This window comes from Oncorhynchus keta, unplaced genomic scaffold (assembly GCF_023373465.1).
Source record: "Oncorhynchus keta strain PuntledgeMale-10-30-2019 unplaced genomic scaffold, Oket_V2 Un_contig_23526_pilon_pilon, whole genome shotgun sequence".
In the NCBI taxonomy this organism is placed as follows: domain Eukaryota; kingdom Metazoa; phylum Chordata; class Actinopteri; order Salmoniformes; family Salmonidae; genus Oncorhynchus; species Oncorhynchus keta.
In genome coordinates this window covers 1-17,770 of record NW_026283428.1, presented here as the reverse complement: position 1 = coordinate 17,770, position 17,770 = coordinate 1, and the positions used below count along the sequence as shown (strand labels likewise).

Below are 17,770 nucleotides of genomic sequence, written 5' to 3'. Positions count from 1 at the left end.
GCGGCGGCGGCGGCGGCGGCATAACGGCGGCGGCGGCACGCGGCGGCGGCGGCGGCGACACGGCGCGGCGGCGGCGGCGGCGGCGGCGGCGACGGCGGCGGCGACGACGGCAGCGACGGCGGCGGCGGCGGCGACGACGGCGGCGGCGGCGATACGTTGCCCAGCGGCGGCGGCGGCGGCGGCGGCGATTAACGACGGCGGCGGCGACGATCACGCGGCGGCGGCGATTAATCGACGATGCGGCGGCGGCGACATTGCGCGGCGGCGGCGATTACGTGGCGGCGGCGGCGATTACGCGGCGGCGGCGATTACGCACAGGCGGCGGCGATTACGCGGCGGCGGCGGCGGCAACGCGCGGCGGCGGCGATTGAACGCGGCGGCGGCGATTACGGCGGCGGCGGCGGCGACGACGGCAACGGCGGCGGCGGCGGCGGCGGTGGGCGTGGCGGCGGCGGATTACGACGCGGGCGGCGGCGATTACCGGCGCGGCGGCGGCGACATTACGCGGCGGCGGCGGCGGCGGCGACGGCGGCGGCGGCGATTACGCGGCGGCGGCGGCGACAGGCAACGACGACGCGGCGGCGATTAACGCGGCGGCGGCGGCGGCGGCGAACGACGACGGCGGCGGCGATACAGCCAACGGCGGCGGCGGCGGCGATTACGGCGGCGGCGGCGGCGATACGGCGGCGGCGGCGGCGGCGGCGGCGGCGGCGGCGACGGCGGCGGCGGCGGCGCGGCGATACGCGGCGGCGGCGATTAACGGCGGCGGCGGCGGCGACGGCGGGCGGCGGCGGCGACGCGGCGGGATCATGGCGGCGGCGGCGGCGGCGGCGGCGGCGACATCGGCGGCGGCGGCGATTACGGCGGCGGCGGCGGCGGCGGGCGGCGGCGGCGGCGGCGGCAGGCGGCGGCGGCGATTACGGCGGCGGCGGCGGCGGCGGCGGGGCGGCGGCATGGCGGCGGGCGGCGGCGGCGGCGGGCGGCGCGGCGGCGGCGATTACTGCGGCGGCGGCGGCGGCGGCATAGCATAGACGGTGGCGGCGGCGATAACGCGGCGGCGGCGATAACGATTGGCGGCGGCGATACGCGGCGGCGGCGGCGATACGGCGGCGGCGGCGGCGGCGGCGGCGGCGATGCGGCGGCGGCGGCGATTAACGGCGGCGGCGGCGGCGACGTGCGGCGGCGGCGATACTGCGGCGGCGGCGGCGATTAACGCGGCGGCGGCGGCGATTACGACGGTGGGCGGCGGCGATTACGGCGGCGGCGGCGGCGGCGACGATGGCGGCGGCGACGGCGGCGGCGGCGGCGATGCGGCGGCGGCGATACGGCGGCGGCGGCGATACTGCGCGGCGGCGATTACACTGCGCGGCGGCGATACGCGCGGCGGCGGCGGCGATTACATGCGACGCGGCGGCGGATTACTCGGCGGCGGCGGCGGCGACGACGGGCGGCGGCGGCGGCGGCGGCGGCGGCGATTACTGCGGCGGCGGCGACGATACGCGGCGGCGGCGGCGGCGATTACTGCACGGCGGCGACGATGCGGCGGCGGCGGCGGCGGCGATTACCGATGCGGCGGCGGCGATTACGGCGGCGGCGGCGGCGATTACGGCGGCGGCGGCGATTACGCGGCGGCGGCGGCGGCGGCGGCGGCGGCGATACGGCGGCGGCGACGATTACGGTGCGGCGGCGGCGGCGCGGCGGCGGCGATACGGCGGCGGCGGCGGCGCGGCGGCGATACAGGCGGCGGCGGCGATTACGGGCGGCGGCGGCGATTACGCGGCGGCGGCGATACGCGGCGGCGGCGGCGATGGCGGCGCATACGCGGCGGCGGCGGCGGCGGCGGCGGCGGCGATACCGGCGGCGGCGGCGATCACGCGGCGGCGGCGGCGATTACTGGGCGGCGGCGACGATTACGGCGGCGGCGGCGGCGGCGGCGGCGGTGGCGGCGGCGATTACGGCGGCGGCGGCGGGCGGCGATTACGAACGGCGGCGGCGGCGGCGGCGATTGCGGGCGGCGGCGATACGGCGGCGGCGGCGGCGATCACGCGGCGGGCGGCGGCGCGGCGGCGGCGGCGATGCGGCGGCGGCGGCGGACGGCGGCGGCGGCGATTACACGCACGGCGGCGGCGGCGGCGGCGGCGGCGATAACGGCGGCGGCGGCGATCACGCGGCGGCGGCGGCGATACGGCGGCGGCGGCGGCGATACAGGCGGCGGCGATCACGGCGGCGGCGGCGGCGGCGGCGCGGCGATCACGGCGGCGGCGGCGGCGATACATGCGGCGGCGGCGATTACGCGGCGGCGGCGGCGGCGATTACGGCGGCGGCGGCGGCGCGGCGGCGGCGGCGGCGATAGCACGCGGCGGCGGCGATTACGCGGCGGCGGCGGCGATTACGCGGCGGCGGCGGCGGCGGCGGCGGCGGCGGCGGCGATACGCGGCGGCGGCGATTACGGCGGCGGCGGCGGCGATAGCACGACGCGGCGGCGATCACGGCGGCGGGCGGCGGCGGCGGCGGCGGCGCGGCGGCGGCGACGACGGCGGCGGCGGCGGCGGCGGCGGCACGCGGCGGCAGCATACGACGCGGCGGCGGCGACGATCACGCGGCGGCGGCGGCGGCGGCATAACGCGCGGCGGCGGCGATTACGCGGCGGCGGCGGCGCGATTACGCGGCGGCGGCGGCGATCACGGGCGGCGGCGGCGGCGATTACTGCGGCGGCGGCGATTACATGCGGCGGCGGCGGCGGCACGCGGCGGCGGCGACGATGCGGCGGCGGCGGCGATTACCGCGGCGGCGGCGGCGATGCGCGGCGGCGGCGGCGGCGGCGGCGGCGGCAACACATCGGCGGCGGCGATATCGCGGCGGCGGCGATACTGGCGGCGGCGGCGATTACGCGGCGGCGGCGGCGATACGGCGCGGCGGCGGCGATGGCGGCGGCGGCGATTAACGCGGCGGCGGCGATATCGCGGCGGCGGCGGGCGGCGGCGGCGGCGACACTGCGGCGGCGGCGATTACCGGCGGCGGCGGCGATTACATGCGGCGGCGGCGATTACGGCGGCGGCGATACGCGGCGGCGGCATCACGCGGCGGCGGCGGCGATATGCGCGGCGGCGGCGCGGCGGCGATTACTGCGGCGGCGGCGATACTGCGGCGGCGGCGGCGACGCGGCGGCGGCGATTAATGCGGCGGCGGCGATACGGCGGCGGCGGCGGCGACATGGCGGCGGCGGCGACGGCGGCGGCATGGGCGGCGGCGGCGGCGATACGGCGGCGATTACGGCGGCGGCGGCGGCGGCGGCGGGCGGCGGCGATGATGGCGCGGCGGCGGCGGCGGCGATACGGGGCGGCGGCGATTACGATGGCGGCGGCGGCGGCGGCGATACTGCGGCGGCGGCGGCGATTACGCGGCGGCGGCGGCGATAACGCGGCGGCGGCGATTACGGCGGCGGCGGCGATACGCGGCGGCGGCGGCGGCGACGCGGCGGCGGCGATTACGCGGCGGCGGCGGCGATTAACGCGCGGCGGCGGCGATTACATTAGCGGCGGCGGCGGCGCGGCGGCGGCGGCGGCGGCGATCACGCGCGGCGGCGGCGATTACCGGTGCGGCGGCGGCGATCACGCGGCGGCGGCGGCGGCGATAACGCGGCGGCGGCGATTACGGCGGCGGCGGCGGCGGCGGCGGGCGGCGGCGGCGGCGGCGGCGGCGGCGGCGGCGGCGGCGGCGGCGGCGACGATCACGCGGCGGCGGCGGCGGGCGGCGGCGGGCGGCGGCGATTACGCGGCGGCGGCGGCGGCGGCGGCGGCGGCGATACACGCGGCGGCGGCGATACTGCGGCGGCGGCGATTACTCACGGCGGCGGCGGCGGCGGCGGCGGCGGCGATACACGCGGCGGCGATCGGCGCGGCGGCGGCGGCGGCGGGCGGCGGCGATTATACGGGCGGCGGCGGCGGCGGCGGGCGCGATTACAGCGGCGGCGGCGGCGGCATTGGCGGCGGCGGCGATTAACGCGGCGGCGGCGGCGGCACGGCGGCGGCGGCGATCACGCGGCGGCGGCGGCGATTACGGCGGCGGCGGCGGCGGCGGCGGGCGGCGGCGGCGTACGCGGCGGCGGATACGCGGCGGCGGCGGCGGGCGGCGGCGGCGGCGGCGGCGGCGATACGCGGCGGCGGCGGCGATACATAGCGACGGCGGCGGCGGCGGCGGCGGCGATACGGCGGCGGCGGCGGCGGGCGGCGGCGGCGATCACGCGGCGGCGGCGGCGGCGATACGCGGGCGGCGGCGATACGGCGGCGGCGACGCGGCGCGATTATGCACACGCGGCGGCGGCGATACGGCGGCGGCGGCGGCGGGCGGCGGCGATACGGCGGCGGCGGCGGCGGCGATACGCGGCGGCGGCGGCGATCACGCGGCGGCGGCGGCGGCGATTATACGGCGGCGGCGGCGATACTGCGGCGGCGGCGGCGGACACGCGGCGGCGGCGGCGGCGGCGGCGGCGGCGGCGGCGGCGGCGGGCGGCGGCGATCACTGCGGCGGCGGCGGCGATACGCGGCGGCGATTACGGGCGGCGGCGGCGGCGGCGGCGGCGATACATGCGGCGGCGGCGTTAGATGCGGCGGCGGCGGCGGCGGCGGCGGCGATACTGCGGCGGCGGCGATACGTGCGGCGGCGGCGGCGGCGGCGATTAACGCGGCGGCGGCGGCGATGGCGGCGGCGGCGGCGGCGGCGGCGACACGCGGCGGCGGCGATCACTGCGGGCGGCGGCGATACTGCGGCGGCGGCGGCGCGATACGGCGGCGGCGGCGATACTGCGGCGGCGGCGGCACGCGGCGGCGGCGGCGGCGGCGGCGGCGCAGGCGGCGGCGGCGGCGGCGGCGGGCGGCGGCGATATACATACGACTGGCGGCGGCGATCACGCGGCGGCGGCGGCGGCGGCGGCGGCGGCGACGACGCGGCGGCGGCGATTACACGGCGGCGGCGGCGGCGATTACGGCGGCGGCGGCGGCGACGATACGCGGCGGCGGCGGCGGCGGCGGCGGCGGCGGCGGCGGCGGCGGCGGCGGCGGACGACGCGGCGGCGGCGGCGGCGGCGGCGGCGGCGGCGATACATCGGCGGCGGCGGCGGCGGCGGCGGGCGATACTGCATCGCGGCGGCGGCGATACTGGCGGCGGCGGCGGCGATGACGGGCGGCGCGGCGGCGATAGGCGGGCGGCGGCGGGCGGCGGCGATAACGGCGGCGGCGGCGGCGATCGGCGGCGGCGATACGGCGGCGGCGCATTACGCGGCGGGCGGCGGCGGCGATTATCACGGCGGCGGCGACGGCGGCGCGGCGGCGGCGGCGGCGGCGGCGGCGATGGCGGCGGCGGCACGGCGGCGGCGGCGGCGGCGGCGGCGATACACACGCGGCGGCGGCGGCGGCGGCGGCGGCGGCGGCGGCGGCGGCGGCGCGGCGGCGGCGGCGGCGGCGGCGGCGACGCGGCGGCGGCGGCGGCGGCGGCGGCGGCGGCGGCGGCGATGCGGCGGCGGCGGCGATGACATGGCGGCGGCGGCGATCACGCGGGCGGCGGCGATGGCGGCGGCGGCGGCGGCGATTACGGGCGGCGGCGGCGGCGATACCGCGGGCGCGCGGCGACATCACGGCGGCGGCGGCGGCGGCGGCGGCGACGACGGCATGGCGGCGATACGGCGGCGGCGGCGGCGGCGGCGGCGGCGGCGGCGGCGATCACGCGGCGGCGGCGGCGGCGGCGGCGGCGGGCGGCGGCGGCGGCGGCGGCGGCGGCGGCGGCGGGGCGGCGGCGATAGCGGCGGCGGCGATCACGGCGGCGGCGGCGGCGGCGGCGGCGGCGGCGGCGGCGGCGGCGGCGGCGGCGGCAGCAAGGCGGCGGCGATTATCACGCGGCGGCGGCGGCGATACTGCGGGCGGGCGATGCGGCGGCGGCGGCGGGCGGCGGCGGCGATACTGCGGCGGCGGCGGCGGCGGGCGGCGAACGCGATGGCACGGCGGGCGGCGATACGGCGCGGCGGCGGCGGCGATACTGCAACGGCGGCGGCACGCGGCGGCGGCGGCGGCGATAGCGGCGGCGGCGATTACATCACGGCGGCGGCGGCGGCGGCGGCGGCGGCGGCGGCGGCGGCGATACGCGGCGGCGGCGAGATAGGGCGGCGGCGGCGGCGGCGGCGGCGGCGGCGGCGGCGGCGGCGGCGATACGCGGCGGCGGCGGCGGCGATTACGCGGCGGCGGCGGCGATTACCGCGGCGGCGGCGATTACGGCGGCGGCGGCGCGTGGCGGTACCGGTGCGGCGGCGGCGGCGATTCACGGGCGGCGGCGATTACGGCGATACTGGGCGGCGGCGATACGACGGCGGCGGCGGCGATATCACGGCGGCGGCGATACTGCGGCGGCGGCGGCGATTAACACGATGGCGGCGGCGGCGGCGGCGGCGCAATGCGGCGGCGGCGGCGGCGGGCGGCGGCGACACACGACGGCGGCGGCGGCGATACTGCGGCGGCGGCGATACGGGGCGGCGGCGATTAACGGCGGCGGCGGCGGCGGCGGGCGGCGGCGGCGGCGGTGGGCGGCGGCATAACAGCGGCGGCGGCGATTACGGCGGCGGCGGCGACACGCGCGGCGGCGGCGGCGATGGCGGCGGCGGCGGCGATTAACGCGCGGCGGCGGCGATTACGCGGCGGCGGCGGCGGCGCACGATGGCGGCGGCGATACGGGCGGCGGCGGCGGCGGCGGCGGCGGCGGCGGCGGCGGCGGCGGCGGCGGCGGCGGCGGCGGCGATGCATGGCGCGGCGGATACTGGCGGCGGCGGCGGCGCGATACGCGGGCGGCGGCGACATCGGCGGCGGCGGCGGCGGCGGCGGCGGCGGCGGCGGCGGCGGCGGCGGCGATCACGGCGGCGGCGGCGATACGGCGGCGGCGGCGGCGACGACGCGGCGGCGGCGGCGATACACGGGCGGCGGCGGCGACGCGGCGGCGGCGGCGGCGATACGGCGGCGGATTAGCGGCGGCGGCGACGCGGCGGCGGCGACGATACGGCGGCGGCGGCGGCGGCGGCGGCGGCGGCGATTACGGCGGCGGCGGCGACGACTGGGCGGCGGCGGCGGCGGCGGCGGCGGCGGCGGCGGCGGCGGCGGCGGCGGCGGCGGCGATACACGATGCGGCGGCGGCGGCGGCGGCGGCGATACTGCGGCGGCGGGCGACACGCGGCGGCGGCGGCGGCGGCGGCGCGCGCAACGGCGGCGGCGGCGGCGGCGGCGGGCGGCGGCGACGATGACGGCGGCGGCGGCGGCGGCGGCGGCGGCGGCGACGGCGGCGGCGGCGGCGGCGATGCGCGGCGGCGGCGGCGATACGCGGCGGCGGCGGCGGCGGCGGCGGCGGCGATACGGCGGCGGCGGCGGCGATAACGGCGGCGGCGGCGGCGCGGCGGCGGCGGCGGCGGCGATAGGCGCGGCGGCGGCGGCGGCGGCGGCGGCGGCGGCGATACTGCGGCGGCGGCGACATCTGCGGCGGCGGCGGCGATTAACGCGGCGGCGGCGGCGACTGATGGCGGCGGCGATATCACGCGGCGGCGGCGGCGGCGGCGGCGGCGGCGGCGATTACGATGCGGCGGCGGCGGCGGCGGCGCATGGCGGCGGCGATACGCGGGCGGCGGCGACGACTACGGCGGCGGCGGCGGCGGCGAGGCGGCGGCGATACGCGCGGCGGCGATTACGCGGCGGCGGCGGCGGCGGCGATACGACGATGGCGGCGGCGGCGGCGGCGCTGGCGGCGGCGGCGATACACGGCGGCGGCGGCGGCGGCGGCGGCGGCGATAGACACGGCGGCGGCGATACTCACGGCGGCGGCGGCGGCGGCAACGGCGGCGGCGGCGGCGACATCGGCGGCGGCGGCGGCGCGGCGCATACGCGGGCGGCGGCGATATCACGGGCGGCGGCGGCGGCGGCGGCGGCGGCGATACGATGCGCGGCGGCGGCGGCGGCGGCGGCGGCGGCGGCGGCGGCGGCGGCGGCGGCGGCGGCGGCGACGATCGGCGGCGGCGGCGGCGACGGCATCACGCGGCGGCGGCGGCGGCGGCGGCGGCGGCGACGATTATCACGGCGGCGGCGGCGGCGGCGGCGGGCGGCGGCGATCACGGCGCGGCGGCGGCGGCGATACGGCGGCGGCGATCACGCGGCGGCGGCGGCGGCGATGGCGGGCGGCGGCGGCGACGGCGCACGCGGCGGCGGCGGCGGGCGGCGATTACATGCGGCGGCGGCGATTATGGGCGGCGGCGGCGGCGGCGGGCGGGGCGGCGATTACGCACGGCGGCGGCGATACGGCGGCGGCGGCGGGCGATGGCGCGGCGGCGGCGATTACGGCGGCGGCGGCGGCGGCGGCGGCACGGCGGCGGCGGCGATTACGGCGGCGGCGGCGATGGCGGCGGCGGCGGCGGCGGCGGCGATGGCGGCGGCGGCGGCGATTACTGCGGCGGCGGCGGCGGCGGCGGCGGCGGCGGCGATAGCGGGGCGGCGGCGGCGGCGGCGGCGGCGGCGGCGGCGATTACGGCGGCGGCGGCGGCGATTACACGCGGCGGCGGCGGCGGCGGCGGCGGCGGCGGCGGCGATACGCGGCGGCGGCGGCGGCATGGCGGCGGCGGCGGCGGACGGCGGCGGCGGCGCGGCGGCGACGATCGGCGGCGGCGGCGATTACGGCGGCGGCGGCGATACGACGCGGCGGCGGCGGCGATTACGGGCGGCGGCGGCGGCGGCGGCGGCGGCGGCGGCGGCGATACGGCGGCGGCGGCGCGCGATAGCGGCGGCGGCGGCGGGGCGGCGGCGGCGGCGGCGGCGATATGCGGCGGCGGCGGCGATCGGCGGCGGCGGCGGCGGCGGCGGCGGCGATACGCGGCGGCGGCGGCGGCGGCGGCGGCGGCGATGGATCGGCGGCGGCGGCGGCGGCGCGGCGGCGGCGGCAATGGCGGCGGCGACGGCGGCGGCGGCGGCGATACGGCGGCGGCGGCGGCGGCGGCGGCGGCGGCGGCGGCGGCGGCGGCGGCGGCGGCACGCGGCGGCGGCGGCGGCGGCGGCGGCGGCGGCGACGCGGCGGCGGCGGCGGCGGCGGCGGCGATTACACGAGCGGCGGCGGCGATTACTCGGCGGCGGCGGCGACGATAACGACAGCGGCGGCACGGCGGCGGCGGCGGCGATACTGCGGCGGCGGCGATATAGCGGCGGCGGCGACATCACGGCGGCGGCGGCGGCGGCGGCGGCGGCGGCGGCGGCGGCGACGATTACGGCGGCGGCGGCGGCGGCGGCGCGTGGCAGCGGCGGCGGCGATGCGGCGGCGGCGGCGGCGACTAGCACAGGCGGCGGCGGCGACGATCACGGCGGCGGCGGCGGCGGCGCGATACACAGCGGACGGCGGCGGCGATTACTGGCGGCGGGCGATAGCGGCGGCGGCGGCGATTAACATGGCGGCGGCGGCGATATCGCGGCGGCGGCGATACACGGCGGCGGCGGCGATACGCGGCGGCGGCGGCGGCGATACTGCGCGGCGGCGGCGATACGGCGGCGGCGGCGGCGATACATGGCGGGCGGCGGCGATCGGCGGCGGCGGCGGCGGCGGCGATACTGGCGGCGGCGATACTGGGCGGCGGCGGCGATTACAGCGGCGGCGGCGGCGGCGGCGGCGGCGATATTACGACGGCGGCGATACATCACGCGGCGGCGATACTGGGCGGCGGCGATACGGCGGCGGCGGCGATCGACGCGGCGGCGGCGGCGGCGCGGCGGCGGCGGCGGCGACACGCGGCGGCGGCGGCGGCGGCGGCATACGGCGGCGGCGGCGGCGATACGCGCGGGGCGGCGGCGGCGGCGGCGGCATACTGCGACGGCGGCGGCGATCACGGCGGCGGCGGCGGCGATAGCACGGCGGCGGCGATCACGCGGCGGCGGCGGCGGCGGGCGGCGGCGAGCAACGATCGGCGGCGGATTACGGCGGCGGCGGCGGCGATACGCGGCGGCGGCGACGATCACGCGGCGGCGGCGGCGATACGGCGGCGGCGGCGATTACACGCGGCGGCGGCGGCGGCGATACTGCGGCGGCGGCGATACGCGGCGGCGGCGGCGGTGGCGGCGGCGGCGATTGCGGCGGCGGCGGCGGCGGCGATACGGGCGGCGGCGGCGGCGGCGGCGGCGGCGGCGATTATCACGCGGCGGCGGCGATACTGCGGGCGGCGGCGATACGCGGCGGCGGCGGCGGCACTGCGGCGGCGGCGGCGGCGATCCAGTGCGGCGGCGGCGATAACGGGCGGCGGCGATTACGGCGGCGGCGGCGGCGATACGGCGGCGGCGGCGGCGGCGGCGGCGATAACGACGACGGCGGCGACGGCGGCGGCGGCGGCGGCGGCGATGGCGGCGGCGGCGGCGGCGATACACGGCGGCGGCGGCGGCGGCGGCGGCGGCGGCGGCGGCGATGGCACTGGCGGCGGCGATATCACGCGGCGGCGGCGGCGATTACGGCGGCGGCGGCGATACATGCGGCGGCGGCGGCGGCGATTACGGCGGCGGCGGCGGCGGCGGCGGCGGCGGCGGCGGCGACGGCGGCGGCGGCGGCGGCGGCGGCGGCGGCGGCGGCGGCGGCACGAGCACATCGGCGGCGGCGGCGGCGGCGGCGGCGACGATTACGCGGCGGCGATACGGCGGCGGCGGCGGCGGCGATACTGCGGCGGCGGCGGCGGCGATTACCGCGGCGGCGGCGGCGGCGGCGGCGGCGCAACCACGCGGCGGCGGCGGCGGCGGCGGCGGCGGCGACGGCGGCGGCGGCGGCGATATAGCACGGCGGCGGCGATTACACGGCGGCGGCGGCGGCGGCGGCGGCGGCGGCAACGATTATCACGCGCGGCGGCGGCGGCGGCGGCGATACGACACATGGCGGCGGCGGCGGCGATGGCGGCGGCGCATAGCAACACATCACGGCGGCGGCGGCGGCGGCGCGGCGGCGGCGATTACGGCGGCGGCGGCGGGCGATGCGCGGCGGCGGCGATCACGGCGGCGGCGGCGGCGATACTGCGGCGGCGGCGGCGATCACGGGCGGCGGCGGCGGCGGCGGCGATTCGGCGGCGGCGATTACGCGGCGGCGGCGGCGGCGGCGATACTGCGCGGCGGCGGCGATACGACGGCGGCGGCGGCGATTAACGGCGGCGGCGGCGGCGGCGGCGGCGGCGGCGGCGACGATAGGCGGCGGCGGCGATCACGCGGCGGCGGCGGCGGCGATACTGCGCGCGCGGCGGCGGCGGCGGCGGCGGATGCGGTGGCGGCGGCGGCGGCGGCGCGGCGGCGGCGATTACAGCGCGGCGGCGACATCGGCGGCGGCGGCGGCGGCGGCGGCGGCGGCGGCGGCGACATCACGCGGCGGCGGCGGCGGCGGCGGCGATAGCACGGCGGCGGCGGCGGCGGCGGCGGCGGCGGCGGCGACGGCGGCGGCGGCGATGACATGCACGCGGCGGCGGCGGCGGCGGCGGCACAGCACGGCGGCGGCGGCGGCGGCGGCGGCGGCGATAGCACAGCAACACATGCGCGGCGGCGGCGGCGGCGGCGGCGATAGCACGGCGGCGGCGATCACGCGGCGGCGGCGGCGATATGGCGGCGGCGGCGACATCACGCGGCGGCGGCGGCGGCGCCCATGGCGGCGGCGGCGATTACGATCACGGCGGCGGCGGCGGCGGCGGCGGCGGCGATACTGGCGGCGGCGGCGATTACGCGGCGGCGGCGGCGGCGGCGGCGGCGGCGGCGGCGACATCACGGCGGCGGCGGCGGCGGCGGCGGCGATTACCATGCACAGCGGCGGCGATCACGCGGCGGCGGCGGCGGCGGCATGCGGCGGCGGCGGCGATCACGGCGGCGGCGGCGGCGATTACACAGCGGCGGCGATTACGCGGCGGCGGATTACGGCGGCGGCGGCGGCGATCACGCGGCGGCGGCGGCGGCGATAGCGCGGCGGCGGCGATTACTGCGGCGGCGGCGGCGGCGGCGGCGGCGATTGCGCGGCGGCGGCGGCGATTAACGACGGCGGCGGCGATACGCGGCGGCGGCGGCGATACGCGGCGGCGATTACGGCACGCGGCGGCGGCGATGCGGCGGCGGCGGCGGCGACACATGCGGCGGCGGCGGCGACGCGCATGGCGGCGGCAACGATCACTGCGGCGGCGGCGATACTGCGGGCGGCGGCGGCGATTACGCGGCGGCGGCGGCGATACTGCGGCGGCGGCGACATACGCGGCGGCGGCGGCGGCGGCGATGGCGGCGGCGATTACGCACGGCGGCGGCGGCGGCGGCGGCGGCGAACGACATCGGTGCGCGGCGGCGGCGGCGGCGGCGGCGGCGGCGATACGGCGGGCGGCGGCGGCGGCGGCGGCGATACTGCGGCGGCGATTACGCGGCGGCGGCGGCGATACGATGGCGGCGGCGATACGCGGGCGGCGGCGGCGGCGGCGGCACTAGCGGCAGCGGCGGCGATCACGGCGGCGGCGGCGATACTGCGGTGGCGGCGGCGATAACGGCGGCGGCGGCGGCGACGACACGGCGGCGGCGGCGATACGGCGGCGGCGGCGATACGGCGGCGGCGGCGATCACGCGGCGGCGGCGGCGGCGATAGCGGCGGCGGCGATTACGGCGGCGGCGGCGGCGGCGGCGGCGGCGATACGACGCGGCGGCGGCGATTACATGCGGCGGCGGCGGCGGCGGCGGCGGCGGCGACGATACACGGGCGGCGGCGATACTGGCGGGCGGCGGCGATTACATCACGCGGCGGCGGCGGCGATTACGGCGGCGGCGGCGACGACGCGCGGCGGCGGCGATTACAGCGGCGGCGGCGATTACGCGGCGGCGGCGGCGGCGATACTGGCGGCGGCGGCGACGACGGCGGCGGCGGCGGCGATACATAGCGCGCGGCGACGATGCGCGGCGGCGGCGGCGGCGGCGGCGATAGCACGACGCGGCGGCGGCGGCGGCGGCGGCGATACGGCGGCGGCGGCGACGGGCGGCGGCGCGGCGGCGGCGGCGGCGGCGGCGGCGATACACAGCGGCGGCGGCGATACGGCGGCGGCGGCGGCGGGCGGCGATACTGCGGCGGCGGCGACGATCACGCGGCGGCGGCGGCGGCGATACGGCGGCGGCGGCGGCGGCGGCGGCGGCGGCGGCACGCGGCGGCGGCGGCGGCGGCGGCGGCGGCGGCGATCATGGGGCGGCGGCGGCGGCGGCGGCGGCGGCGACACGGCGGCGGCGGCGGCGGCGGCGGCGGCGGCGATGATGCGGGCGGCGGCGGCGGCGGCGGCGGCGCGCGGCGGCGGCGACATCACGCGGCGGCGGCGGCGGCGCGCGATGGCGGCGGCGGCGGCGGCGGGCGGCGGCGGCGGCGATACGCGGCGGCGGCGATCACGCGGCGGCGGCGGCGGCGATATAGACGCGGCGGCGATGGCACTGGCGGCGGCGGCGGCGGCGGCGGCGCACGGCGGCGGCGATACATGCGGCGGCGGCGGCGGCGATCTGATAGGCGGCGGCGACACATCGGCGGCGGCGGCGGCGGCGGCGGCGATACTGCACAGCGGCGGCGATCACGGCGGCGGCGGCGGGCGCGGCGGCGATTACACGCGGCGGCGGCGGCGATACGGCACGGCGGCGGCGGCGGCGGCGGCGGCGCAACGACGCGGCGGCGATACGGCGGCGGCGGCGGCGGCGGCGGCGGCGGCGAGCACAGCGGCGGCGGCGATACGCGGCGGCGGCGGCGGCGGCGGCGGCGGCGGCGGCGGCGGCGATTACGGCGGCGGCGGCGGCGGCGATGCGGCGGCGGCGGCGGCGGCGATGGCGGCGGCGGCGGCGGCGGCGGCGGCGGCGGCGGCGGCGGCGGCGGCGGCGGCGATTACGCGGCGGCGGCGGCGATCACGGCGGCGGCGGCGGCGGCGGCGATGGCGGCGGCGGCGATCACGCGGCGGCGGCGGCGGCGGCGGCGATACGCGGCGGCGGCGGCGGCGGCGGCGGCGGCGACGGCGGCGGCGGCGGCGGCGGCGGCGGCGGCGGCGGCGGCGGCGGCGGCGGCGGCGGCGGCGGCGGCGGCGGCGGCGGCGGCGGCGATACGCGCGGCGGCGGCGATTACGGCGGCGGCGGCGGCGGCGCGGCGGCGATACGGGCGCGGCGGCGGCGGCGGGCGGCGGCGGCGGCGGCGGCGGCGGCGGCGGCGATCATGCGGCGGCGGCGATTACGCGGGCGGCGGCGGCGGCGGCGGCGGCATGGCGGCGGCGGCGGCGATACGGCGGCGGCGGCGGCGGCGGCGGCGGCGGCGGCGGCGGCGGCGGCGGCGGCGGCGGCGGCGGCGGCGGCGGCGGCGGGCGGCGGCGGCGGCGGCGATTACGGCGACGGCGGCGGCGGCGATGATGGCGGCGGCGGCGACGATCGGCGGCGGCGGCGGCGGCGATAACGCGGCGGCGGCGGCGATACGGGCGGCGGCGGCGGCGATGCGGCGATACATGCGGCGGCGGCGGCATTACGGCGGCGGCGGCGGCGGCGGCGGCGGCGGCGGCGGCGGCGGCGGCGATTACGACGCGGCGGCGGCGATCACGCGGCGGCGGCGGCGATTACCGCGGCGGCGGCGGCGACGATGGCGGCGGCGGCGGCGATAACGGCGGCGGCGGCGGCGATAACGGCGGCGGCGGCGACATTATACGCGGCGGCGGCGGCGGCGGCGGGCGGCGGCGGCGGGCGGCGGCGGCGGCGGCGGCGGCGGCGATTTACGACACGGCGGCGGCGGCGGCGGCGGCGGCGGCGGCGATTATGCGGCGGCGGCGGCGATACTGCGGCGGCGGCGGCGATCACGGCGGCGGCGGCGGCGGCGGCGGCGATCACGGCGGCGGCGATCGGCGGCGGCGGCGATTACGGCGGCGGCGGCGGCGGCGGCGATTACGCGGCGGCGGCGGCGATCCATGCGGCGGCGGCGACGGCGGCGGCGGCGGCGGCGGCGGCGGCGGCGACGACGGGCGGCGGCGGCGGCGGCGGCGGCGGCGGCGGCGATGGCGGCGGCGGCGGCGGCGGCGGCGGCGATACTGGCGGCGGCGGCGGCGCGCGGCGGCGGCGGCGATTACTGCGGCGGCGGCGATTACTGGCGGCGGCGGCGATGACCATGCACGGCGGCGGCGATACGCGGCGGCGGCGGCGATAACGCGGCGGCGGCGGCGATAATGGCACGGCGGCGGCGGCGGCGGCGGCGGCGGCGGCGATTATCGACGCGGCGGCGGCGATTACTGCGGCGGCGGCGGCGATACTGCGGCGGCGGCGGCGACGACGCGGGCGGCGGCGGCGCGGCGGCGGCGATTACGACATGGGCGGCGGCGGCGATACTGCGGCGGCGGCGGCGACATGCGGCGGCGGCGGCGGCGGGCGGCGGCAACGACGGCGGCGGCGGCGATACGGCGGCGGATTACCGGCGGCGGCGATAACGCGGCGGCGATGACGCGGCGGCGGCGGCGATACGCGGGCGGCGATAGATACGGGCGGCGGCGATACTGGGCGGCGGCGGCGATTACACAGCGGCGGCGGCAGGGCGGCGGCGATTACTGCGGCGGCGGCGATAACGGCGGCGGCGATGGCGCGGCGGCGGCGGCGATCACTGCGGGCGGCGGCGGCATACGGCGGCGGCGGCGATTAACGCGGCGGCGGCGGCGGCGAACGCACTGGGCGGCGGCGATACCGGCGGCGGCGGCGGTGGCGGCGGCGGCGATCGACGCGGCGGCGGCGGCGGCGGCGGCGGCGGCGACACGCGGCGGCGGCGATTACGATGCGGCGGCGGCGATTACGCGGCGGCGGCGGCGCGGCGGCGGCGATTACACGTGCGGCGGCGGCGGCGGCGATTATGCGGCGGCGGCGGCGGCGGGCGGCGGCGGCGCACGGCACACATGCGGCGGCGGCGGCGGCGGCGGCGGCGGCGACGGCGGCGGCGGCGCGGCGGCGGCGGCGGCGGCAAGCGATAACGCACGGCGGCGAATCACATCACGCGGCGGCGGCGGATTACTGGCGGGCGGCGGCGGCGATGGGCGGCGGCGGCGGCGGCGGCGGCGGCGATACGCGGCGGCGGCGGCGATTACTGCGGCGGCGGCGGCGACACTGCGGCGGCGGCGATCGGCGGCGGCGGCGGCGATACCGGCGGCGGCGGCGAACGACACGGCGGCGGCGGCGGCGGCGATACAGCGGGCGGCGGCGGCGGCGGCGGCGATTAGGCGGCAACGCGGCGGCGGCGGCGGCGGCGGCGGCGGGCGGCGGCGGCGATTGGCGGCGGCGGCGGCGGCGGCGGCGGCGGCGGCGGCGATGGCGGCGGCGGCGGCGGCGATACTGCGGCGGCGGCGGCGGCGGCGGCGGCGGCGATTACGGCGGCGGCGATGATACGCGGCGGCGGCGGCGGCGGCGCGGCGGCGGCGATAGATACAGCGGCGGCGGCGATTACGCGGCGGCGGCGGCGGCGGCGATAGCGCGGCGGCGATCACGGCGGCGGCGGCGGCGGCGGCATGGCGGCGGCGGCGATACGGCGGCGGCGGCGATACGGCGGCGGCGGCGATACGCGGCGGCGGCGATTACGACGTGGCGGCGGCAACGATACACGGCGGCGGCGGCGGCGGCGGCGGCACACGGCGGCGGCGGCGGCGGCGGCGGCGGCGGCGGCGACAGCGACATCGGCGGGCGGCGGCGGCGGCGGCGGCGGCGGCGACGATCACGCGGCGGCGGCGGCGGCGGCGGCGGCGACATACGCGGCGGCGGCGGCGGCGGCATACGGCGGCGGCGATCGACGGGCGGCGGCGGCGGCGGCATAGCGCGACATCACGGCGGCGGCGGCGGCGGCGGCGGCGGCGGCGCGACGCGGCGGGCGGCGGCGGCGGCGATAGCGGCGGCGGCGGCGATCACGCGGCGGCGGCGGCGGCGGCGGCGGCGGCAACGACGATTGAACAGGTGGCGGCGGCGGCGGCGGCGGCGGCGGCGGCGGCGATTACGGCGGCGGCGCGGCGGCGGCGGCGGCGGCGATACTGCACGGCGGCGGCATCACGCGGGCGGCGGCGGGCGGCGGCGGCGATGCGGCGGCGGCGATTACGCGGCGGCGGCGGCGGCGGCGGCATGCACAGCAACGGCGGCGGCGGCGGCGATTAAACGACGGCGGCGGCGATTACGCGGCGGCGGCGGCGGCGCGGCGGCGGCGATCGACGCGGCGGCGGCGGCGGCGGCGGCGGCGGCGGCGGCGCGGCGGCGGCGGCGGCGGCGACGATGCGCGGCGGCGGCGATCGGCGGCGGCGGCGATTAAGCGGCGGCGGCGGCGCGGCGGCATCACGCGGCGGCGGCGGCGATTACTGGCGGCGGCGATGATACGGCGCGGCGGCGGCGGCGCGCGGCGGCGGCAACGATTACGCGGCGGCGGCGGCGGCGATCAGCGGCGGCGGCGATCACGCGGCGGCGGCGAGGCGGCACGGCGGCGGCGACATCACGGCGGCGGCGGCGGCGGCGATTACTGGCGGCGGCGGCGATTAACGGCGGCGGCGGCGGCGGGCGGCGGCGACACGGCGGCGAAATCACGCGGCGGCGGCGGGCGGCGGCGGCAGCGGCAGCGGCGGCGGCGATACGCGGCGGCGGCGGCGGCGGCGGCATACACAGGCGGCGGCGGCGGCGGCGATACTGCGGCGGCGAACGATGGCGGCGGCGGCGGCGGCGGCGGCGGCGGCGGCGGCAACGATCACGCGGCGGCGGCGGCGGCGGCG

At 84.8% G+C, this 17,770-nt stretch overlaps 1 protein-coding gene and 2 pseudogenes across 1 annotated transcript; all 3 read right to left on the bottom strand.

Moving 5' to 3' along the window:
- Positions 1-4,036: 4,036 nt before the first annotated feature.
- On the bottom strand, positions 4,037-5,273 carry LOC127921772 (sterile alpha motif domain-containing protein 1-like; annotated as a pseudogene).
- A 7,340-nt stretch (positions 5,274-12,613) lies between these two features.
- Positions 12,614-16,845, bottom strand: LOC127921773 (antifreeze protein Maxi-like). Its single transcript, XM_052505382.1, is given in 10 exon segments — positions 12,614-12,683; positions 13,029-13,107; positions 13,158-13,219; positions 13,747-13,823; positions 13,826-13,879; positions 14,841-14,897; positions 14,899-15,101; positions 15,221-15,287; positions 15,507-15,642; positions 16,775-16,845. Coding segments are annotated over 10 exon segments (876 nt in total).
- A 91-nt stretch (positions 16,846-16,936) lies between these two features.
- LOC127921774 (atherin-like) lies at positions 16,937-17,255 on the bottom strand (annotated as a pseudogene).
- Positions 17,256-17,770: the final 515 nt, after the last annotated feature.